The sequence below is a fragment of the Electrona antarctica genome (assembly GCF_951216825.1).
Source record: "Electrona antarctica genome assembly, chromosome: 8".
Lineage (NCBI taxonomy): Eukaryota > Metazoa > Chordata > Actinopteri > Myctophiformes > Myctophidae > Electrona > Electrona antarctica.
The window spans coordinates 34,566,316-34,592,438 of NC_136789.1; the positions used below are offsets into that span (position 1 = coordinate 34,566,316).

General features: G+C 44.9%; 2 protein-coding genes across 3 annotated transcripts in view; one reads left to right on the plus strand and one right to left on the minus strand.

Moving 5' to 3' along the window:
* The window catches only part of srpk1b (SRSF protein kinase 1b), a 63,342-nt gene extending 60,035 nt beyond the window's left edge, over nucleotides 1–3,307 (plus strand). For both annotated transcript variants that reach the window (XM_079508805.1, XM_079508806.1), the window contains one exon: nucleotides 2,371–3,307. In XM_079508805.1, coding sequence (XP_079364931.1) covers nucleotides 2,371–2,555 — 185 coding nt within the window. In that variant the 3' untranslated portion in view covers nucleotides 2,556–3,307. The remainder of the gene's footprint in view (nucleotides 1–2,370) is intronic.
* Nucleotides 3,308–9,176: 5,869 nt separating this feature from the next.
* lhfpl5a (LHFPL tetraspan subfamily member 5a) lies at nucleotides 9,177–17,025 on the minus strand (the record flags this gene model as incomplete). Its single annotated transcript, XM_079509001.1, has 4 exons — nucleotides 9,177–9,187; nucleotides 11,198–11,437; nucleotides 15,833–15,984; nucleotides 16,775–17,025. The coding sequence occupies 4 exons, from the start codon at nucleotides 17,023–17,025 to the stop codon at nucleotides 9,177–9,179; spliced, it is 654 nt and encodes a 217-aa protein (XP_079365127.1).
* Between the last annotated feature and the right edge of the window lie 9,098 nt (nucleotides 17,026–26,123).

Consider the following 26,123-nt stretch of genomic DNA (forward strand, 5'->3'; position numbering starts at 1 on the left):
GGTGGGTATGGTGCGTTTGTTTGGGTTGGGTTGTAAACTCTAAACCAGTGGTTCTCAAACATTTTCATGTCCAGGAACCCCAAATTGACATGCATTCTGCAGACCCCCATATGAAAAGATTTATCAAAGATTTATCAAAATGTTTCGAAAATAGCCGATCTACAAGCTCAAAATGGGCAGTAATGGGACGCGTTTGTGAGCTTGTAGATTGGCTATTTCCAAAGTATAAAATGGGATTAAAGTGGTAAAATGTTCCATATTTTGCTGTGGACTGCCTGGAACTTCCTCAAGGACCCCTTGAGGTCCTCAGACCAAACTTTGAGCATCATGCAGATGGCGCTGTTTTCCCTTTATGTTTTCAGATTGCACTTAAGAACGAAAAAGGCACCCTAAGAGTGCTCCACAGTGTGCGTAAATTATGTTCTTACCTACGAACAAATCACAGCTAAGAAAAGATTGAGGGATCCCAAAACCTTCTTAAAAACTTCCTAAGTGGGTCTAAGAACAAATTTCCTCTTAAGAACTTCTTAAGAACGGTTGGCGCATGAGGCCCAATATGCACAAATAAGACTGAAGAGCTGAGGTGTCGGCATCGGGATTTGAACACACAACCTTGTGGTCAAAGGGCGAGAGCTCTACTGACTGAGCTACACGGAGACAATCAGTCACTACAATGTAAACAGGAAAATCATTCAGTGTTTGATAACAATCATGTGTGTCCTCGTTTTGGGCATGTCATTATCCATTACTACAGTGTGTTAGAACATGTTTTCACGTATAAAGTTCTCTTCAACTGGAATTTCAGATAATGGTCCATACATTGTGTGTAGAATGTTTCACGCAAATTGCTCAAAAAAACAGGCAGAAAATCAGGTATAAGCATTCTTCAAACTGCTCAAAATGGCGGAAAATCTGAGGGTGGAGCTTACTTGTCAAAGTGACAGAGGTGTTCCCCATGAGTCAAGGAACATGTGGAAACCAGTACCATGAATTTTGGCCAAACGAGGCATGAGTTGTGACTGTTCAAAGGTTTCATTTTCAAATAATTGCCATAGCGCCCCCCTTTGACCAATTGGAGTAAGACTGGTTACAGGCCTATTTGGCATGACCCTCTACCACAGGGGTTCTCAACGTCTTTGGCCGGGGACCCCCGAAAATGCTTTGGCAACGTCTCGGGACCCCCGCCCCGCCCCCTCCCGACCCCCAATATAAATTGACTGCTACAATAACCTTAAACCATTTTGGGCGGGAACCCCTTTTGGTGTTTTAATCATTGTTATAATTTAGCTATTTAAAAATAGCAGATCTACAAGCTCATAGCGCGCCACCGAGTGGCGCGCTATGAGCTTGTAGATCTGCTATTTTTGAAAAATCGTGAAAAAAAAAAATCTTTTCTTTCTTTTTTTTTAAAAAATAATTTGGGGACCCCCTAAAATAATTTGGCGACCCCCCGAGGGGTCGCGACCCACGGGTTGAGAACCCCTGCTCTACCATACTGTAAAGTGTAATAAGCAAATGACGCTTCATGTAGGTATTAGGTGCAGAAAAAGTAGTTTCACAAAATAGCAATTTTCGTGCTGCGATTATTTGTCCGTATAGGTCCAAAGTTCACGTGTAGAAGTTTTCATGCATTTTGATCAAAGAGCCTGGGAGCAGATACATTTTAACATATAAACATATATACATATATATACATTTCATATAATTCAAAATGGCGGGTAATCTAAAGGTCAGAGGTCAAGACACAAAAACAATAAGTGACCAAAGTCACTTTGTGACTTCTTGGTCCCTTAGCTCAGATTTATAGAGCACTTTCTTTCCCAACGTTGCTTTACATATGGAAATTCATTGAAGTATTTATTAACAGTTTGCAGAATTACAGTACATTTCAACTCACTACAAAGACTGTGGACGGCATTACACTTGTTTACAACAGGGTCCACCATTTTCAATTCATCATACAAATAAATTAATCGTACAAATATACACTTCTATATAGCCAAAAACAGGAAATCATCATAAAGGAGGTAAAAAATAAAAATAAAGTGAGGGGGGGGGGATTCAAATTTTGCGGGGTCCAGTTTCGAATTGCAGCCGTCCGTATAGGTGCCCTTTTGAAGGAGTCAAAGGATTTACATGTCTTAACACCCCGATCGCCCAGGACGAAGCGCTCCTAGGCTGTGGAACGATGCGACCGGTTTTGATATCATTAATCTCCGTCGTTTTTTTATCAATCTCGGTCTCGGGCACCAGACCATACTAAGTACCCGGACGGACATCTCCGTCATGGGCCGCCAACCTGTTAATGATGTGACCGAGAGTCATTTGTTGTTTCGTTTGCTTTGTCTCCGCTCTGCCGCCGCCCTGCAGGTGAGCTGCGACACATCACCAAGCTAAAGCCCTGGGGTCTGGCGGACGTCCTGACGGAGAAGTACGAGTGGGCGCGGGAGGAGGCGGCGTGCTTCAGCACCTTCCTGCTGCCCATGTTGGACCTGGTGTCCGAGAGGAGAGCCACGGCCGCACAGTGCCTCAACCACCCCTGGCTGGGCTCCTAAAAACACACACACACACACACAAAGTACTGTACCCCCCCGTCACACCTATACCACGTACCACCGCCCCCCTCAGGTTGTTAAGAAGATAACATGCGACGCTACGCCAACCCCATGGATACTGGATGTGTGAAAACCTTTATGATGTAAACGAACAACGGACCTGTCGTCGAGTCCCACGAGAGACGTGTGGCGGAGGCGCTTGTCTCCTTGTCTCGTGCCTGCAAGTATTCGCCCAGCATCGGCATGGCGCTCGGAAGATGCACATGCACACATACGCGCACGCACACACACACACACACACACAGACACACAGACACACAAGAGACTGGCTGCTGAACGTGTGTCCTGGTTCAGGATACCACTGGTAATAGAAGGATGTTATCAGGGGAATTCTATTGATTCCTTTGTTTACTATAAGCAGGATTGGACTTATTCGCTCTTTTTCTTCATTTTCTTTAGCTCTCTTTCTTTCTATATTTTAGTATGACTTCCGGTCCCTGATCTGATTCCCATGTCAGATTATAGTACCGGACTTGAGTCGAGGTAAATTTCGTCAATCGACGACATTCTGTCTTATTGGGGGTAAAGCAAAGCACACTAAACCAACGTTTTTTTTTTAGATGTCTCGGTGAATAAAATGAAATGTATTTTCACCCGACTGTCATGATGGTACCACGTTGGGGCTATTTGGGCTCTCTTTAACCCATGCTGACCTGAGATCAGATTATAAAAATGTCTTCTACATCCTGACACTTTTCTGAAAAAGCTATGTTTCTATGTCAGTCGTTCTAAGATTTTAAAAAAATAGCAGACCTACAAGCTCGTAGCGCGCCACTCGGTGGCGCGCTATGAGCTTGTAGATCTGCTATTTTTCAATAGCTAAAGCATAACATAATGCTTAAAACACAAAGGGGTTCCCGCCCAGAATGGGCTAATGTCTGGCTTGGAGGGAGTAATGCGGTGTTGTCCTACTGGTACGTAATGCATGTTGGCCCAACCGTCTCTCTTACCATCTATAGATATATTATATATGATCCTATACTTCCTTTCTACGCCTGCCCATTTGTCCACACTATCATTTAGCTTTGCAGAGAGAGAGAGACTGTGAAGGACACAAATACATCTTAACTCTTTTCTGAGGGGGGGGGGCAAAAACATGAGCTTTTCTTCTTTATTTTTAATAACTAGACCTGTACTTGCCCGTCGCAGTCGGCCACCGGCCTAACATGAGCTTTGTTTTCTTTGTTTTTAATAATATCATCATCATTGTATGTTCTACCCACCCTGTCTTCAAAGACTTACATGGCACAATATAATGTGAATAACATTAAAGGAGAATTCCATACTAGAAGGCTTTCTTACCTTTATTTGTAGTTGTTACGTCCCCAACAAAGAGGTCCAGGTGTTATTTGTAGTTGTTACGTCCCCACCAAAGAGGTCCAGGTGTTATTTGTAGTTGTTACGTCCCCACCAAAGAGGTCCAGGTGTTATTTGTAGTTGTTACGTCCCCAACAAAGAGGTCCAGGTGTTATTTGTAGTTGTTACGTCCCCAACAAAGAGGTCCAGGTGTTATTTGTAGTTGTTACGTCCCCACCAAAGAGGTCCAGGTGTTATTTGTAGTTGTTACGTCCCCAACAAAGAGGTCCAGGTGTTATTTGTAGTTGTTACGTCCCCAACAAAGAGGTCCAGGTGTTATTTGTAGTTGTTACGTCCCCAACAAAGAGGTCCAGGTGTTGTTTGTAGTTGTTACGTCCCCAACAAAGAGGTCCAGGTGTTATTTGTAGTTGTTACGTCCCCACAAAAGAGGTCCAGGTGTTATTTGTAGTTGTTACGTCCCCAACAAAGAGGTCCAGGTGTTATTTGTAGTTGTTACGTCCCCACCAAAGAGGTCCAGGTGTTATTTGTAGTTGTTACGTCCCCACCAAAGAGGTCCAGGTGTTATTTTGTGCAAAAGCGCATTATTGGCTATTTCCCCTAATATAAGCCCTCAATGATTGCGTTGAATTCCATCGAAATTGATGGGGCATTGGGGTGTTGTGCTAATTCGCTTATTTCCATCGCTCAAAAATATTTTTTTTGTGTATATATCCTCTCTTAATAATGTAAATAGTATCCCAAGCGGGACACTTTACTACTTATTTTGATGGAAATAAGCGAATTAGCACAAAAACCCAACCCCCATTGAAGGCTTATATTAGGGGAAATAGCCAATAATGCACTTTTGCACCAAATAACACCTGGACCTCTTTGTTGAGGACGTAACAACTACAAATAAAGGTAAGAAAGCCTACTAGTATGGCATTCTCCTTTAATAGGGGGGTTGGGTGATCCAAAAACCGGATCCAGACCTTAGACTCTAAGGTTTAGAGTATATATGAATAGAGACGGCACCCGGAGGAAACCCTGAGGCGCAATGGACATAGTGGCCGAATTTGGTATTGCAGCGCTGGGCCAAACACATGAACGCGCTGGTCCGTAGACTATCATTGCGCACGTTCATGATGACACGTGAACGCGTTTTCAGTGCAATGGCGGCGCGTTCATGTGTTTGGGCCCAATCAATCCCAGAATGCACTCTGTTCCTACAAGGAAGGAGGAGTGAAATCGCCTCATGCGCTTTTGAGCAACTTAATGCAAGTGGATGGGAGGAGAACTCGGGTGACGTCTCTATTCATATATACTCTAAGATCCAGACGTAACCAGGATGAGAGTCCGTTCCACACGCATGCGTCCTCCCTGGCTGAAGACCCATGCTGGTTCCACACGCATGCGTCCTCCCTGGCTGAAGACCCATGCTGGTTCCACACGCATGCGTCCTCCCTGGCTGAAGACCCATGCTGGTTCCACACGCATGCGTCCTCCTTGGCTGAAGACCCATGCTGGTTCCACACGCATGCGTCCTCCCTGGCTGAAGACCCATGCTGGTTCCACACCCATGCGTCCTCCCTGGCTGAAGACCCATGCTGGTTCCACACCCATGCGTCCTCCTGGCTGAAGACCCATGCTGGTTCCACACGCATGCGTCCTCCTGGCTGAAGACCCATGCTGGTTCCACACGCATGCGTCCTCCCTGGCTGAAGACCCATGCTGGTTCCACACCCATGCGTCCTCCCTGGCTGAAGACCCATGCTGGTTCCACACGCATGCGTCCTCCTTGGCTGAAGACCCATGCTGGTTCCACACGCATGCGTCCTCCCTGGCTGAAGACCCATGCTGGTTCCACACCCATGCGTCCTCCCTGGCTGAAGACCCATGCTGGTTCCACACCCATGCGTCCTCCTGGCTGAAGACCCATGCTGGTTCCACACCCATGCGTCCTCACTGGCTGAAGACCCATGCTGGTTCCACACCCATGCGTCCTCCTGGCTGAAGACCCATGCTGGTTCCACACGCATGCGTCCTCCCTGGCTGAAGACCCATGCTGGTTCCACACGCATGCGTCCTCCCTGGCTGAAGACCCATGCTGGTTCCACACGCATGCGTCCTCCCTGGCTGAAGACCCATGCTGGTTCCACACGCATGCGTCCTCCCTGGCTGAAGACCCATGCTGGTTCCACACGCATGCGTCCTCCCTGGCTGAAGACCCATGCTGGTTCCACACCCATGCGTCCTCCCTGGCTGAAGACCCATGCTGGTTCCACACGCATGCGTCCTCCCTGGCTGAAGACCCATGCTGGTTCCACACGCATGCGTCCTCCCTGGCTGAAGACCCATGCTGGTTCCACACGCATGCGTCCTCCCTGGCTGAAGACCCATGCTGGTTCCACACGCATGCGTCCTCCCTGGCTGAAGACCCATGCTGGTTCCACACGCATGCGTCCTCCCTGGCTGAAGACCCATGCTGGTTCCACACGCATGCGTCCTCCCTGGCTGAAGACCCATGCTGGTTCCACACGCATGCGTCCTCCCTGGCTGAAGACCCATGCTGGTTCCACACGCATGCGTCCTCCTTGCCTGAAGACCCATGCTGGTTCCACACGCATGCGTCCTCCCTGGCTGAAGACCCATGCTGGTTCCACACGCATGCGTCCTCCTGGCTGAAGACCCATGCTGGTTCCACACGCATGCGTCCTCCCTGGCTGAAGACCCATGCTGGTTCCACACCCATGCGTCCTCCCTGGCTGAAGACCCATGCTGGTTCCACACGCATGCGTCCTCCCTGGCTGAAGACCCATGCTGGTTCCACACGCATGCGTCCTCCCTGGCTGAAGACCCATGCTGGTTCCACACCCATGCGTCCTCTCTGGCTGAAGACCCATGCTGGTTCCACACGCATGCGTCCTCCCTGGCTGAAGACCCATGCTGGTTCCACACCCATGCGTCCTCCCTGGCTGAAGACCCATGCTGGTTCCACACGCATGCGTCCTCCCTGGCTGAAGACCCATGCTGGTTCCACACGCATGCGTCCTCCCTGGCTGAAGACCCATGCTGGTTCCACACGCATGCGTCCTCCCTGGCTGAAGACCCATGCTGGTTCCACACGCATGCGTCCTCCCTGGCTGAAGACCCATGCTGGTTCCACACGCATGCGTCCTCCCTGGCTGAAGACCCATGCTGGTTCCACACGCATGCGTCCTCCCTGGCTGAAGACCCATGCTGGTTCCACACGCATGCGTCCTCCCTGGCTGAAGACCCATGCTGGTTCCACACGCATGCGTCCTCCCTGGCTGAAGACCCATGCTGGTTCCACACGCATGCGTCCTCCCTGGCTGTAGACCCATGCTGGTTCCACACGCATGGAACCAGCATCTCTCTCTCTCTCTCTCTCTCTCTCTATATCTCTCTCTCTCTCTCTCCCCCCCTCCCTCCCTCTCTCTCTCTCCCCCTCCCTCTCTCTCTCCCCCTCCCTCCCTCTCTCTCTCTCCCTCTCCCTCTCGCTATCTCTATCTCTATATCTCTCTCTCTCTCTCCCCCCCTCCCTCTCTCTCTCTCTCTCTCTCTCTATCCCTCCCTCTCTCTCTCTATCCCTCTCTCTCTCTCTCTCTCTCTCTCTCTGCTACACCTGAGATCAGATTAAAAATGTCTTCTACATCCTGACAGTTTTCTGAAAAAGCTATGTTTCTATGTCAGTCGTTCTTCGATTTTTCAAAAATAGCAGACCTACAAGGCGCGCTACGAGCTTGTAGATCTGCTATTTTGCAATAGCTATAACATAACTCCAAAAGGGGTTCCTGCCCAAAATGGGCAGGAAAAGCTTATTTTCATAATGTTGCCACACAGCCAGGCAGTGACATGTTGAGCTTTATTTGGTAAAGTATCCAATAATAGATCGCTGGGTTCCCAAACACTGGGTCGTGACCCATTTTTATGCGTCCCTAAAAAAAGTTTCTACAATTTTGTTTTTAATTATTTCAAAACATTTTCAAATGACATGACCCAAAAAAAAGCAGAAATGTTCATGAATTAAAAGCAAAATTATTTTTTTTCTCTGTAATTTCATGGAGAAATCAAAGGGAAACAAATGTTTAAGAATAGTGACAATATCCGATCTACAAGCTCACAAGGCGTCCCTTCTTCAGATCTGCTATTGTCACTAGTTCGGGTCCCGGGCAAAAACGTCTAATTTATCTTTTGGGTCACAAGCTAAAACGCTTGGGAACGTCTGCTATAGATTGTACTAATGATGTAATGATGATGATGCCCCCCCCCCCCCCTCTCTCCGCCAATTCACACTGCTTGCTATTTTTCTACGGTCCGGATCATGTCATCCCCCCCCCCCCCCCCCCCCATTTAAAAAAAAACAAATGATAAAATCTTTCTGTAGTGAACAAAAATAAACATTTTTTCAAAATGTGATGTATTATAAATATGCTTTAACTAGATTTGCTCAGCCATGGATGGACTATTTCAGTGTTTTTTTGTTTCTTTATTTGTATTTTTCAGATTGCGTACATTTGGTCAATTACACAAAGGCATACAAAACAATACATTTTAACCCATTTTGACCTGACATCAGATTCTAAAAATCTTCTACATCCTGACAGTTTTCTGAAAAAGCTATGTTTCTATGTCAGTCGTTCTTCGATTAAAAATAAAATAGCAGACCTACAAGCTCATAGCGCGCCACTCGGTGGCGCGCTACGAGGTTGTAGATCTGCTATTTTTCAATAGCTAAATTATAACATAATGCTAACACCGAAAGGGGTTCCCGCCCAAAATGGGTTCAACCCCCCCCCCCCCCCACCCCCCACAAGAAATTCATACAAATACACAGTTACTGTACATTGAAGGTTGCAAGAAAGAATAATTTAAATTAAGTAAAATCAAGGATAAAAATAAGTGAAAAAACAAACAAAGTGAGGATAATACGTGACTTCATCCAAAGTCCCCTTTGGGCCATGAGTGTTGTTTTCGTCGACTAAAACTAAGACGAAAGATTTCCGTCCAACTACCGACGGAAACTAAATGAAAATGAAAACTAAGCTATGATGACTAAGACTAAATATACTGACTATTTCGTCAACAAATACCCGGGGGAACCCAGTGTACTCTCTGCTGCCCCATCTGGCGGAGTCAGGTTATGTTGACTCCACTATAGGCTAAAAAGAGGTGTTTTGAGCACAGGAACATCTGGAAATGACGTGATGACAGGTCGTCACGTCTTCAGCTGTTGTCACGGAGTTAGGCTTCTTCTGCAATGGGAAGACATATAAAACATTAGTTATACAACGGGTAGTTTCGAGGGAGCAGTCTGATTGGTTGAAATAGCCATCTCATCTATACCCGTGCTTCACACCAGCACAGTGGCACACCCAATCAGAAGACGAGACGGAGTCTCGCAGAGCAGAGCCGGCCGAGTGGCGAGGCTGGCAGTTTACCACGACGCAAATCTGGCATTCTGGGCGGGAACCCCTTTTGGTGTTTTAACTAAGCATTATGTTACACTTTAGCTATTGAAAAATAGCAGATCTACAAGCTCGTAGCGCGCCACCGAGTGGCGCGCTACGAGCTTGTAGTTCTGCTATTTTTGAAAAATCATAAAAATGCGGCACAAATCTTTGAATATAATATTCTTTCAGAGCGAACGTTTTTTTTATTTCGACGTCAGGCCTAAATGGGTTAAAAGTATGAATTTCAATCGAATATCTTTGTGTTTTTTTTTAAGGTAACTGTTGTATAATCGCAAAATTACACTCGAGGATGTGCTTTATGGTGATGATTGGCACTAAAGTTACGCTAAAACCTAATTCTTAACCGCCTCACAGGCATGCCAATAAGACGTTTGTTCGTGCTGTGAGCTTGTAGACTACTACTACTTTTTTTAAACGTTTGTTTTCTAATTAATAGAATTTCTTGTTTTATCTTTGATTTCTTCATGAAATGACTGAAAAAAAGATCATTGCATGTTTTTTTTAATTCATGACAATATTTGATTTACTAGAAATGGTTTTAGAAAGAAGTTTTTGAACTAATAATTAACAACATGTGTAGGACACAAAGTAAACGGACCCAACATGCAAATCGACCCACAAATGGGTTCCGACTACGGTTGTCCTGATCCGATCGCCTGATCGGAAATCGGGGCCGATCACGTCATGTTCTTAATGATCGGAATCGGATCGGGAGCCAAAAAACGTGATCGGGACGTCCTTAGTATCAATATTATGTCATCATGATATTAGGCTGGATATTGTCTGTGATTGTGGATATTGTACGATTGTGATATGGCATAAACGTGTTCTATAAAAAAAATATAAATATCGGTTTGGGGAAAATTGGTATCGACAGAATACTGAAAATCAAACGATCGGATTCGGAATCGAACCAGGAGCAAAAAGAAACATGATCGGGACATCCCCATATAGTCCCGACCACCCTGGGCAAGACGCTGTAAAAACGTATCATTTGTTTGGGCGGAAGTTGCAGGATTTTAGCGGAAGAAATGACGTTGATGCTTTACAACTCAGTTTACATTCTCTGCGAATGAAACAAGTGTTGTGATTGGTCGGGAAAATATAGTATCCGGGGGAAATACATCTGACGGATGTTCCGGAGGATACATCCGCCGATAGCTTCTCTGCCTTACGTTGTGACCAGGCTTTACTTTATGCTTCTCTGCCTTACGTTGTGACCAGGCTTTACTTTATGCTCCTCTGCCTTACGTTGTGACCAGGCTTTTCTTTGAGCAGATAAGTAAGCCTGGGACCGAGGCTAAGTCAGCGGATTCGACCATTATCTCTGTATTGAATAGGCGAAATCATCCGTTATCAGCACCTTTCAATAGGGCCAATATGGCCATACTGGCATACTCACCCGTGGCTGAACGTGTAATTTCCAACTCTATTGTCGGCGCATGGAAACTAGGGGCTACTAATATATACTATTCTCTGCCTATCGGGACGTAACTCGGACGGCGCTGAGTTGTGTCTGGTGGCCGTCGCAACGCTCGGCTAGCGCCTCGCTCGGTGGTGCCTCGCGTGGCTCAAGGTCACCAGACACGGCGCGCCTCCGTCATTGACATCAGTGACATTATCACCCGTCACAATCGGTGATAATGACATACTGAAACAGTGAGTATGCCAGTATGGCCATATTGGCCCTATTGAAAGGTGTGATAACGGATGATTTCGCCTCTTCAATACAGAGATACCGGTCGAATGGGGTGGCCAAGTCCCGACCCAACTGTTTGGGGAAAGGTGTACCTTTCTTGTCCTCGGTCTGGAAGTCCTCTGGCAGCAGCTGGTCCTGGCGGTTCCCCAGGCTGAAGGCCAGGAAGGAGAGGATGAGGGAGTCCATGATGCTGACGATGGCCAGGATGTAGGCCCAGCGCACCGTGCAGTTGCCCAGCGTGTACTTGTCCGTGCGGTTGCCACACATGCGCTTCACCGGCTCCGAGTCCCAGCCGTCGGGGTAGATCAGACAGCCAATCACCATGCAGGTGGCTGGTGGGAGAGATAACAAGGGAAAATTAGCTAAATGTGTTTGGCAAATCTGTAAAAGAAATGCTTACCACTAGCTTTCTTCACAGATGTGTTCATAAAGGTGTCTACTATCACATATAAAGGTGTTCCAACCCAACTCCCACAGATGTGTTCATAAAGGTGTCTACTATCACATATAAATGTGTTCCAACCCAACTCCCACAGATGTGTTCATAAAGGTGTCTACTATCACATATAAAGGTGTTCCAACCCAACTCCCACAGATGTGTTCATAAAGGTGTCTACTATCACATATAAAGGTGTTCCAACCCAACTCCCACAGATGTGTTCATAAAGGTGTCTACTATCACATATAAAGGTGTTCCAACCCAACTCCCACAGATGTGTTCATAAAGGTGTCTACTATCACATATAAAGGTGTTCCAACCCAACTCCCTTGGGAAACTTTGTTACAGCTGCTGAAAGTCGGGGTACCATTATCAACCAACATAAGGCAACATTTTCCAAATTTCATTATACTTTAAGTAACATGTGACATGTCAAACTAGGGAGTTTTCATGATTCTGAATCCATTGCAAGCATTAGTTTTGCACAAAAAACACTCCTTCACCTAAAATTGGCCATAGCCGTCATCACAAATGTGATGAGGTCAGCACATTTGGGCACATTTGGGCAAGTGGCTATGGCCGAATTTAGTCCAAGGAGTGTTTTCGTGCAAAACGAATGCTTGGAATGGATTCAGCATCATGTCAAACCCATGTCAAAAAAGTTTGACATGTCACATGCTACTTAAAACTCATCCATCGCCAAGGACTTATTTAACTTCTTTTTCATGATGTCCTGGAGCGCCAAGGACGTGTTTTTCGTGTTTTATTACATGGTAAAAAAACTAAAAAAATACTTTTTTTTTTGAAAAAAATATAAAATAAAATAAAAGATATATGGTGGCGGTCAGGGCCTTTTGGCGCCCCCTAGTGGCGATGGATGAGTTAAAGCATAATGAAAATGTGTTTTTCTCTTGGTGTGCAGCACTTTGGTCAGCCTTGGCTGTTTTTAAATGTGCTCTATACATAAAATTGACTTGACTTGACTGACGTAAACCCATTTAGGACTGAGACCAGATTCTACAGTTTCTATATCAGTTTTGCTCAAACTATTTCATGTCAAGGACTCCAAAAATTATATGTAATTGGCCGCCGGACCCCATCTGAAAATATGAAGTTCCAGGGACCCTCCCAGAAGCAAAGATTTGAGATTTGAGAACGCTCGGTCGGAAAGAATATATATTTAAAGATTTGCGGCACATTCTCAAGACTTTTAAAAAAATAGCAGATCTACAAGCTCATAGCGCGGCACCGAGTGCTGCGCTACGAGCTTGTAGATCTGCTATTTTTAAAGTAATAAAGTAATAATACTGCAATATAGAAATACTCGGAATTCAGCATTTACTTGAATAAAAGTACAAAAGTATCGGCATCAAAATGGACTTAAAGTAGCAAAAGTAGAAAGTACTCATCGTGCAGAATGTCCCGTTACAAGTTAACAAATGTATGTATATTTTGAAAATGGCAGGGAGGGGGGGGGGGGCGGGGTCCCAACAGCTGACACACACTCCACTGTAGCTTAAATCCTCATTCATTATTGACTCTGCAGGGTTGCCAGGTATTCCTCGGCTTACCTGCCATGTTAGAACTATATCAGGTTACACTGCAGCTGAAACGTGAACTCTCACTCTCTCTTAACAAGGCATCTGGCAACCTGGTCTCACTTTCACCCATTCAGCATCGTGGTTTATTTATCGACTATAGTATGGAGAAAGTAGACGACTTATTTACAAGCTCATGTAACGTGCATGAGGGCTTGTAGATCAGCTCGTTCCTAAGGGGAGGGAGGGGGGTCCCGGGGGGGTGCATGAGGGCTTGTAGATCAGCTAGTTCCTAAGGGGAGGGAGGGGGGTCCCGGGGGGGTGCATGAGGGCTTGTAGATCAGCTAGTTCCTGGGTGGAGGGAGGGGGGGCCCGGGGGGTGCATGAGGGCTTGTAGATCAGCTAGTTCCTGGGTGGAGGGGGGGGGGGGGGTCCCGGGGGGTGCATGTGGGCTTGTAGATCAGCTAGTTCCTGGGTGGAGGGAGGGGGGTCCCGGGGGTGCATTGCAACATGCATGCGAGCGCAAATTGTCCTTTTCACCTAACTGGGAAACGCGGTGTTGAAAATTGAGTAACGAATTGAGGGATAAGGAAGGGATGAAACTGAACTGAACTGGTATCACTTGTTTAACCTTCCATTCACTGGCATAACATGAATGTTTAACCTTCCATTCACTGGCATAACACAACTGGGATCATTGCCACCCTCACCAGAGGCCAGCTGCTGCCAAGCACAGATCTATAGACTCACCAGAGGCCAGCTGCTGCCAGGCACAGATCTATAGACTCACCAGAGGCCAGCTGCTGCCAGGCACAGATCTATAGACTCACCAGAGGCCAGCTGCTGCCAGGCACAGATCTATAGACTCACCAGAGGCCAGCTGCTGCCAGGCACAGATCTATAGACTCACCAGAGGCCAGCTGCTGCCAAGCACAGATCTATAGACTCACCAGAGGCCAGCTGCTGCCAGGCACAGATCTATAGACTCACCAGAGGCCAGCTGCTGCCAGGCACAGATCTATAGACTCACCAGAGGCCAGCTGCTGCCAGGCACAGATCTATAGACTCACCAGAGGCCAGCTGCTGCCAGGCACAGATCTATAGACTCACCAGAGGCCAGCTGCTGCCAGGCACAGATCTATAGACTCACCAGAGGCCAGCTGCTGCCAGGCACAGATCTATAGACTCACCAGAGGCCAGCTGCTGCCAAGCACAGATCTATAGACTCACCAGAGGCCAGCTGCTGCCAGGCACAGATCTATAGACTCACCAGAGGCCAGCTGCTGCCAGGCACAGATCTATAGACTCACCAGAGGCCAGCTGCTGCCAAGCACAGATCTATAGACTCACCAGAGGCCAGCTGCTGCCAGGCACAGATCTATAGACTCACCAGAGGCCAGCTGCTGCCAGGCACAGATATATAGACTCACCAGAGGCCAGCTGCTGCCAAGCACAGATCTATAGACTCACCAGAGGCCAGCTGCTGCCAGGCACAGATCTATAGACTCACCAGAGGCCAGCTGCTGCCAGGCACAGATCTATAGACTCACCAGAGGCCAGCTGCTGCCAGGCACAGATCTATAGACTCACCAGAGGCCAGCTGCTGCCAAGCACAGATCTATAGACTCACCAGAGGCCAGCTGCTGCCAGGCACAGATCTATAGACTCACCAGAGGCCAGCTGCTGCCAGGCACAGATCTATAGACTCACCAGAGGCCAGCTGCTGCCAGGCACAGATCTATAGACTCACCAGAGGCCAGCTGCTGCCAAGCACAGATCTATAGACTCACCAGAGGCCAGCTGCTGCCAGGCACAGATCTATAGACTCACCAGAGGCCAGCTGCTGCCAAGCACAGATCTATAGACTCACCAGAGGCCAGCTGCTGCCAGGCACAGATCTATAGACTCACCAGAGGCCAGCTGCTGCCAGGCACAGATCTATAGACTCACCAGAGGCCAGCTGCTGCCAGGCACAGATCTATAGACTCACCAGAGGCCAGCTGCTGCCAGGCACAGATCTATAGACTCACCAGAGGCCAGCTGCTGCCAGGCACAGATCTATAGACTCACCAGAGGCCAGCTGCTGCCAAGCACAGATCTATAGACTCACCAGAGGCCAGCTGCTGCCAGGCACAGATCTATAGACTCACCAGAGGCCAGCTGCTGCCAGGCACAGATCTATAGACTCACCAGAGGCCAGCTGCTGCCAGGCACAGATCTATAGACTCACCAGAGGCCAGCTGCTGCCAAGCACAGATCTATAGACTCACCAGAGGCCAGCTGCTGCCAAGCACAGATCTATAGACTCACCAGAGGCCAGCTGCTGCCAAGCACAGATCTATAGACTCACCAGAGGCCAGCTGCTGCCAGGCACAGATCTATAGACTCACCAGAGGCCAGCTGCTGCCAAGCACAGATCTATAGACTCACCAGAGGCCAGCTGCTGCCAGGCACAGATCTATAGACTCACCAGAGGCCAGCTGCTGCCAGGCACAGATCTATAGACTCACCAGAGGCCAGCTGCTGCCAGGCACAGATCTATAGACTCACCAGAGGCCAGCTGCTGCCAAGCACAGATCTATAGACTCACCAGAGGCCAGCTGCTGCCAGGCACAGATCTATAGACTCACCAGAGGCCAGCTGCTGCCAGGCACAGATCTATAGACTCACCAGAGGCCAGCTGCTGCCAGGCACAGATCTATAGACTCACCAGAGGCCAGCTGCTGCCAAGCACAGATCTATAGACTCACCAGAGGCCAGCTGCTGCCAGGCACAGATCTTGTAGACACTGCCGGCGTTGGAGAAGAAGAAGAGGCTGATGGAGCCGATGCTGCTCAGGACCAGCAGCATGGACACGCCCACAAACATCATGGCCGTCTTGAAGGCGCCGGACGGGATGGAGCTGAAGGCAAAGTGGTTATTAGTTAAAAACCCTTCCCCTCCCGTTCACCATGCAGTCACACGAGTAGAGTTATGTTTTCATTGTGGCAGGAACCCCTTTTGGTGTTTTAAGCATTATGTTATGCTTTAGCTGTTGAAAAATAGCAGATCTACAAGCTCATAGCGCGGCACCGAGTGCCGCGCTATGAGCTTGTAGGTCTGCTATTTTTTGTAAAATCGTGAAAATGTGGCGCAAATCTTTGAATATATATTCTTTCAGAGTGAACATTTTTAACTCAAATCTTTGCTTCTGGGGGGTCCCTGGAACACATATTTTCAGATGTGGGTCGGCGGCCAATTACATATAATTCTGGGGGTCCTTGACATGAACAGGTTTGTGAACCACTGACATAGAAACATAGGGTTTAACCCTGTGAGAACCACTGATATAGAAACATAGGGTTTAACCCTGTGAGAACCACTGACATAGAAACATAGGGTTTAACCCTGTGAGAACCACTGATATAGAAACATAGGGTTTTCAGAAAGCTGTCAGGATTTAGAAGACATTTTGTAGAATCGTTCTCAGGTCTAAATGGGTTCATTTGCGTTTTTAAGTTCTACGTTTTAAGACTTACTGGGTTTCCATATCGGACAGAGTATGATCGGTGACGTCACCGCAAAAAAAAAATGCAGTCGCACTGGATTTTCGTGAAATGGAACGACGGGATTGTGATTAATTAATTCCGCAGTAAATAATAAAAACATAAAAAATAGAATGAGAAAACAAATACGATCACAAAATTACAAACCTTGAGTCGAACATGCTGCCCTTGCAGGTGAGCTCGGAGGTGAGCGCGTTGCCGATGCAGTAGTGGAAGAGGCCGAAGTATCCGGCCTGCAGCGTGTTGACGCTGTCTCCGATCCAGTAGGGCTGGATGAACACCACCATGGTGATCACCGAGAAGATGATGGTGAACACGATCCACACCACGCCCACGGCGCGCGCGTTGCGCACGTAGTTGGTGTGGTAGATCTTGGCGGCCTGCTCGGCCGAAAGCATCGCGGCGGTCGGTCGGTCGGTCTTGGTGCAGGGTGACCGTCTGCGGAGACTAAGATAAAAGCTGGAGAAAACACGAAAAAAAAGCCTTGAGACATGTCTCTCTCGTTCTGCCACACTTCTTGTTACAATTTACAATTTAGACACTTGGCAAGTGCTCTTAACCCATTTAGACCTGAGGACGATTCTACAAATGTCTTCAAAATCCTGACAGTTTTCTGAAAAACCCTATGTCGTTCTCAAACATTTTCATGTCAAGGACCCCCAAAAATATATGTATTTGGCCGCCGACCCCCATCTGAAAATATGTTGTTCCAGCGACCTCCCATAGAAGCAAAGATTTGTCAATAAGCAAACATTTTTAAATGTTCGCTCTGAAAGAATATATATTCAAAGATTTGTGCCACGTTTTCCAAGATATTTCTAAAAATAGCAGACCTACAAGCTCGTAGCGCGGCACTCTGAGCTTGTAGATCTGCTATTTTTCAATAGCTAAAGCATAACATAATGCTTAAAACACCAAAAGGGGTTCCCGCCCAGAATCGGTTTTAATCCAGAGCGATTTACAGTAAGCAAGAACAATACAAGGTATTGAAGGTAATACATCAAATGCATAGAAATTGTCATCATCAGTAAACCAAGAACCTATCATCAATCTAAGGATAGACTATCAAGTGACATGTTGTTCTAAATGTTTCTCTGCATTGGCCTACGGTAGTTTTCCATATTTCTGATTAAATATAAGTAGACATAAGTCTCTTTACGTTCTCAAAACCCTCCAAGGATGGAGCAGGGCAAAGTAGGTCCTTCTTGTATAGTGTGTGTCTTGTCTTTGTAGTAGCGAAACTCTGGACAGCTCCGGGTGCCGAAATGAAACACTGGACAGCTCCCGGTGCTGAAATGAAACTCTGGACAGCTCCCGGTTCTGAAATTAAACACTGGACAGCTCCCGGTGCTGAAATTAAACAATGGACAGCTCCCGGTGCTGAAATGAAACTCTGGACAGCTCACGGTGCTGAAATGAAACACTGGACAGATCCCGGTGCTGAAATGAAACAATGGACCGTTCCCGGTGCTGAAATGTGACAGTGACGAAACCCCTCTTCTCAATGAGGAAACTAAAGGACCCATCATACTTTATCCTCTCTCTCTCTCTCACTCACTCACTCACTCACTCACTCTCACACACACACACACACACACACACACGCACACACACACCTGTTGGAGAGTGTAGTCACGTAGTAGTCCCGTTAGCGTTCTGAATCTGAAGGCTGGCCTGCCTTCAGACAATAATGAATGATTCATGGAGAGTAGGGTGACACCAGGCTTGCCAGATGGCGATCCAGTGGAGTTCCACTTTCACTTCTTGGCGTGGCAGTGAGTTAAACATCTAACATTCATCTTAGCCTCGGTCCCAGGCTTACTTTTCTGCGAAAAGAAGAGCCTGGTCACAACGTAAGGCAGAGAAGCTATCGGCGGATGTATCCTCCGGAACATCAGTCAGATGTATTTCCCCCGGATACGATATTTTCCCGACCAATCACAACACTTGTTTCATTCGCGGAGAATGTAAACTGATTTGTAAAGCATCAACGTCATTTCCTTGGGCAATACTTCCGCTAAAGTCCCGCAACTTCCGCTGATAGTCTTTTCAGCGTAGGTCTTGCCCAGGGTGCATTCATCTAGGCTCTGGAGACATTACGTTTTTATTTGCGGGTTTATTGACTAGAAAAGGGTGAAACTGAGAACAGACAAAAATGCACATGTAGTCAAACACTATGCGTACTAGAAATACCTTGGAAACCGTGAATTAAATGACTCCCTTATCCCATTTTGGGCGGGAACCCCTTTTAGTGTTTCAAGCATTATTCCATTGAAAAATAGCAGATCTACAAGCTCATAGTGCGGCACTCGGTGCCGCGCTATGAGCATGTAGGTCTGCTATTTTTGAAAAATCGTGAAAATGTAGTGCAAATCTTTGAATATATATTATATATATATTTACCTCAAATCTTTGCTTCTGGGGGGGAGGTCCCTGGAACAACTTACTTTCAGATGTGGGTCGGCGGCCAATTACATATAATCTTGGGGGTCCTTGACATGAAAATGTTTGAGAACGACTAACATAATAAGAAACATAGGGTTTTTCAGAAAACTGTCAGGATTTAGAAGACATTTTGTAGAATCGTTCCCAGGTCAAAATGGGTTAAAGGGGCATTCCACTCATTTTCAACATTTTACTATGTCATTAATATACCTTAGAGCTGTTGTGTGGAAATAATAAAAAAGTCACCCCCATTCTATGTTTCCTAGAACTGGAGGTCTGAAAGAAAGCATTAACATGGTGAAACACATCTTGATGATGTCATCAAGATGTGTTTCACCATGTTAATGATTCTTTTCATACTAGGAAACACAGAATGGGGGGACTTTTTTATTATTTCCACACAAAAGCTCTAAGGTATGTTAATGACATGGTAAAATGTTGAAAATGAGTGGAATGCCCCTTTAATTAAGTCTTATAGGCCTGCAGTTCATTATATGCTGATTTAAGTGAATTGCTGTATGTTTGTCTATTACAGTGGTTCTTAGACTGCAGGGGTCCTCGAGGTGTTACGAGACTGTCACTCTTACTTACTTACTTATGCCTATCGCTCCTTTTCATGGAGCATAGGCCTCCATAGTCCTCTATATCCTGGTCCTTCTTCTCTGTTTACAAGTCAGTCCACAGACTGCTTGATGAATCGTGTCAAGAGTTCTTCACATGACATTAATAGCTTTTAAGCCTCGGGCAGGTTACATTCATGTTTATGATGAAAACCCTGTTTAGTTTCCTATATTAATTCTTACTTCACTTCCTTCTCCACTACAGATGAAAACCCTGTTTAGTTTCCTATATTAATTCTTACTTCACTTCTCCACTACAGATGTTTATGATGAAAACCCTGTTTAGTTTCCTATATTAATTCTTACTTCACTTCCTTCTCCACTACAGATGAAAACCCTGTTTAGTTTCCTATATTAATTCTTACTTTACTTCCTTCTCCACTACAGATGAAAACCCTGTTTAGTTTCCTATATTAATTCTTACTTCACTTCCTTCTCCACTACAGATGAAAACCCTGTTTAGTTTCCTATATTAATTCTTACTTCACTTCCTCCACTACAGATGAAAACCCTGTTTAGTTTCCTATATTAATTCTTACTTCACTTCCTTCTCCACTACAGATGAAAACCCTGTTTAGTTTCCTATATTAATTCTTACTTCACTTCCTCCACTACAGATGAAAACCCTGTTTAGTTTCCTATATTAATTCTTACTTCACTTCCTTCTCCACTACAGATGAAAACCCTGTTTAGTTTCCTATATTAATTCTTACTTCACTTCCTTCTCCACTACAGATGAAAACCCTGTTTAGTTTCCTATATTAATTCTTACTTCACTTCCTCCACTACAGATGAAGGCTGACTCTGTGACAAACAGCTGGGGACACCATGACCCATGATGAGGAGAAGTACTTTTACTTAAGTACTGTACTTAAGTACAATGTTGAGGTATTTGTACTAGTATTTCCAATTCCCAATACTTTCAATTCTACTCATCTCAGAGCCAACATTTGTACTTTTACTTCACTACGACTATTTGAAAACTTTAGTTACTAGTTACTTTGGAGATTTTAATTTTGATTAGAAAACATACATTAACCACTTCAACCCTATACATTTCGGCCATTTGAAAATAGCCGATCTACAACAACGCGACGCATTGTGGCTTGTAGATCTGCTATTTTCAATAGATTTTGTACACATTTTGAACTTGTGAAATGGCACATTCTGCACAATGAGTACTTTTACTTTTAGTACTTTAAGTACATTTTGATGCCGATACTTTTGTACTTTTACTCAAGTATATTTTCAATTCCGTACTTTTACTTGTAACGAAGTAGTTCTAAATTGCAGTATTGGTACTTTTTTTAAAACCATTGAGTAGTTAATTTGACAGTCTGTCTCGTGCTGCTGGTATGAAAGGCCTGCATGGACGCAGGCTTTCCTTACATAGCTGGGGTTGGTTGGGCTTGCCGAGCCGAGACAGCTTGTACACGACCCAAAGGTGTCTGAAAGTGGGGTCCGGGGACCGAATGAGTGTCATTTTGGGGGTCCTTGGCATGTATTCTCAAATGGGGGTCCGCAGGGCTAATAAATAAGTATCATTTTCAGGGTCCTTGACATGAAAAGGTTTGGGAACCACTGCTATATCAGTACAACATTTACTTACAGTGGCACAGTGACACACAGTGGCCAAACTAAGGAGTGTCACTTCTTAATAATTGCCCAACCAGTATGATAGCCACTAGAGCAGGGGTGCCCACACATTTATGACGTGAGATCTACTTTCAAAATGACCAGCTCAACAAGATCTACCCACTGAACAAATAAGTGTACCATTGCTGAAAGTAGTTTAAATATATAATGTACCTGGGGGGGCTTTGGAATAGGGAGAAATTATGACAGGCAGTTAAATATGTATTTAACTTAAACGCCCAATGCATTCTCAATGGCAATAGCACAAACTTTGGCATGCTACTAGTCCTACATACTTACACCTAGAAATCCCATTCAAACCTATTTAGGTTCATCTTACGGTGGACATGTTTGCCTGAAAATAAATCTTTGAAATGTTTCATAGTTTTAGAAATATAGTGCTTTCAAATTTGAGAAATTCACAATGGGGCTCAATGGCAGATATTGGCACGTCAAAAAAGCACTTTCACCTAGAAACTCCATTCACACTTTTTGAGTGGTGTAAACCACTCCTACAACTGGCTTTTTTGTGCAGAAAAAATGAGCATGGTTGCTATGTTCAAAATAATTTCTGACGTAATTAAATCACACCCGGGTGAACTGGATGACCGTAGCAACCATGCTCATTTTTTCTGCACAAAAAAAGCCAGTTGTGAAATCACATCCGGGTGTGATTTCATTACGTCAGATCAGAGCTGATCAGGCTATATAATACCTTACCTTATATAATACCTCACATCGGACAAAAACTCCAGCTGAATCAACTTCATGGTCACAAATCATCACATCAGAAAACGACCCTACCTAGTTATAATCATATCCAGAAAAGTCTAACTGAAGATGTTCAGACAACCAGCTACAAATTCACAATTCTAAACTTTCACCTCTAAGAGCTCTGTTGGAAATTGGAACTGTTTGTTTTTACCAGAAAAACAGGGGAAAGGTGCCTCCAAAAGGCCACCAGAGGTTAGGAAGCTGCTTTAATTCAGAGAGTGATATATTCATTTGCTAGTTAACTGCACTAGACAAATCAAGAACATAAAAGCTTTAGTGTGGAGAACTAAATAAAAAAAGTGCACTCCCCTAACCCAGGCTTTGCCTCACAGCTGCTTCCCTAATCTTCAGTAACAATTATCCTATCTCGGCTTGGCTAGTTATAAAAACCATATTCAGTGGATGATATAATACACAGCCCAAATTAAATGTTGACTAGTCTGTTTTACATATTTGTGGCTGTGTTCATGTGGAAAATTATATCATAAAACTAACACTCCAAAGGACTTCAAAGAGAGCACTATGAGTATAGCATTTTACAGGAACTGCAAAATGGAGGCTGTGGGTGAAGCTCATACTCTATTTTAGCATGCTTTTAAGCATGTAGTTAACAAAGTAAATAGTGAGTCATAAGGTTATATAGGTCAGTGCTCTGTAGTTATCAGTTTAAACAGCACTCTTCCTGGTACTGTAGCAGGGTTTAGGGGAGAAATAGAGGTTGCCTGGTTTGTTGATAAAAGTGAGAATAATGGTGAATATCTTATCACCAGCAGACGTTATCTTTCTTAGCCTTGCATGTGTTATAACGTTGATAACAGGCTGACTTACAAGGGCAGTTCTAGGATTGAATATAGTCACGTGATTTACTGCTTTCCATGCACACCTTTTACTTCTATGGCACTCGGCTCCAGGACTCTGCTATCCTGCAATGATTAGCAGAGCTTTGAATGACAAAAGAGTGCTCGCATTAAGTAAAAGCTGTTATAAGCAATATTATGTCAAAATTTGAATGACCTTCTTTAATTGGTTTGTCATTTTGACCGTTTTTTTTTTTCGACCAATGACAAAGCTTCTAGGAACATTACATATTTGAATGCAGATTGTGGCCCCTAGATGTGTCACAGAGACTACATATTTTGAGTGGTGTAAACCACTCCTACAACTGGCTTTGTTAGTCTGTCTGTCTGTCTGTCTGTCTGTCTGTGCTCAAAAAATGAGCATGGTTGCTACGGTCACCCAGTTCACCCGGGTGTGATTTCATTACGTCAGACATGACGTCAGATCAGAGCTGATCAGGCTATATAAGACCTTACACCACTCAGTTCACACGGGTGTGATTTTTATTATAATTCATCTTACTGTGGAGACACATGCTGGAACTTTTTACTTTGAAATGATTTGTAGTTTCGGAGTTATTTAACTTAAACGCCCAATGCATTCTCAATGACAGGGGTGCCCACATTTTTTTGACTTGAGATCCACTTTCAAAATGACTATGATGCAACAAGATCTACCCACCAAAAAAATTGTCAGATCGCATTGCTGAAATTTCGTCCATAGGTGTTGTTTACGAGAGCGTAGGCAACGTGCAGAGATATCTTTTCAGGTTGCTCCGTTTCCAGTGAAGGGGCCCGCGCGCGTCTTGCCATGGATACAGGAAGATCCAGACCCCCGGCCCCCACCTGTGACCTCTCTCTGACATCGCCAACTCACAGAAGCATAAACGAACTTTAGACCACAGAAACTGTACCTCATGTCAATCTTATGTATTCTCATAAATCCATGTGACTAAACACTGGGCGGGGAATTGTGTGTGTGTCATTCGGTTATTCTCTTGAAACCACATGGTTACACAACTAACAGTAATAAAACAGGGGAGTAAATTATGCCACTCAGTCACACATCGTGTGCGTGTGCGTGTGCGTGTGTGTGTGTGTGTGTGTGTGTGTGTGTGTGTGTGTGTGAATATGCCCTTTTCTTTAGACTAGTGCTTATTGCTGAGCTCACACACACAGCGAGAGAGAAGCTGCTCCTCATTGGGTGGTCTCAGATAATGGTCAGAGGAGGGAGTGGTTTTCAGGGTTTATATTAGAGAACATACTCCAGTCTCTTCTTGTTACAGAACAGCATCACAACAAGGTAAGTCAATAAATATAACCCGTACTTATAATCCATCTGTAGAGAAGAAAACAAATAGACTCTTCTCTACCAGTATTTTGACTATACTGTTCAATCCGAAGTCATCATGGTAGAACATCACATATTGATTGTCTAATGTTTTGATTTAAACATCTGTATCATGTGTTTCTTACTAATTATACTAATTATAAGAAACACGGCGGTGAGATCTCTCACTAATAGTAAACCCTCTTTACCCTGCTCTGTAGAAGGAACTTCAGGAGCTGATAATATAGTGGCATTATGGCGACAGCATTATAGCTCTTCATTCAACTGTATTAATAGTGATTTGTTTGTGGATGACTCTGATATGAACAATGATAATATGGGTGTTACGGCCCTTTAAAATTGGCTCGAACAGCAAGGACCATAACATAATCAGGACACAAAGCCAGGTTAAAAGTTTACCAAAAATATAACCAATTTATTTAAAATTGAAATCGGGCATTAAATAGCACTGAACACTGAACCCCAACCAAGTCAGGAATGTAACACAAAAGGAAACACTGAATAAATATAGGGTTAAAGTAATAAATGCCGAAAACAATAATAAAGATAAACTCAAGACCTAACTAGGCATCCTACAAACAAACATATGGGCTAGCAAACTAATAAATGAGGGAGCCTGGGGAGCTATGCACTATGTGCATGTCGGAGTCCCCAGACTCCCCATAAACTACCAAAACAAAATAAGAACTAAACTAAACAGAAACCAAACGGCAAACAAATACTCACTACCAGTCCAGTAACTGAAAGTAAAGACAGCGCAACAGAACACAGGGGAACACAACTTTTCAGGTTGGGTGTTTGGGAGACAATGAGCTGCTCTCCACAGCTCCTCTTTATAGCCTGCTCCTAATCATACAACAAGGCACAGCTGACACAGGGTGTGGCAGCCAGAGCCATCAGGTGATTGACAGGTGTCTGTCTCTTTAGACCAGCAGAGGTCAGCAATGTCTTATGTCACAGGCACTATACAACAGAAGAAAGACAACATTAGTGAACCAACAGATAAACAAAATAGAGTCTTATGTGCAAGCACCTAACAATGGGTATAACAACACATGAGGTGTATCAAGCCATGCAACATTTGTCTGTAAACAAAGCATGTGGGATGGATCAGATCACTGCAGAGCACCTGAAAAATGCTAGTCTGAGACTAGCACCACTTTTATCTATCAGTTTTACTGGCTTTATGATCCACGGTGTATTACCGGACTCAATGCTTTCAGTATTGCTTGTCCCAGTTATTAAAGATAAAGCTGGTAAGGTTAGTAGCCTTGATAATTATAGGCCCATAGCTATAGCCAGCATCATCTCCAAAGTAATGGAAAGAATCCTACTGGATAGAGTAACTGAGTATATCCACTCCTTTGATAACCAGTTTGGTTTTAAACCAAAGCATGGTACTGACCTATGTACTGTATTTTTGCTCTCAAGGAAATTGTGAGCAAATACAAGTCTAGTAACTCATCAGTCATGTGTTTTATTGATGCGTCCCGTGCCTTCGATAGGATTAACCATAATAAGTGCCCGGTTTTATTGTGAGGGTCCTGGCCTACTGGTATGCCCACCAGACCATGCAGGTCAAAGGGGGTGGGAGTATATCAGCTCCATTTGGTGTAAGCAATGGCGTGAGGCAGGGGGGATTTTATCCCCTATCTTGTTTAATTTATATATGGATGGCTTGTCTGCTGAGAACCTGTAACACAGGATACATGGTCGGAGAAACACTAGTAAACCATCTGATGTATGCAGATTGCCTGGTGGTCCTCAGTCCCAGTAGTGCTGGTTTACAACAGCTCCTTGACATTTGCTCTAAATATGGTGTGCAACATGATATA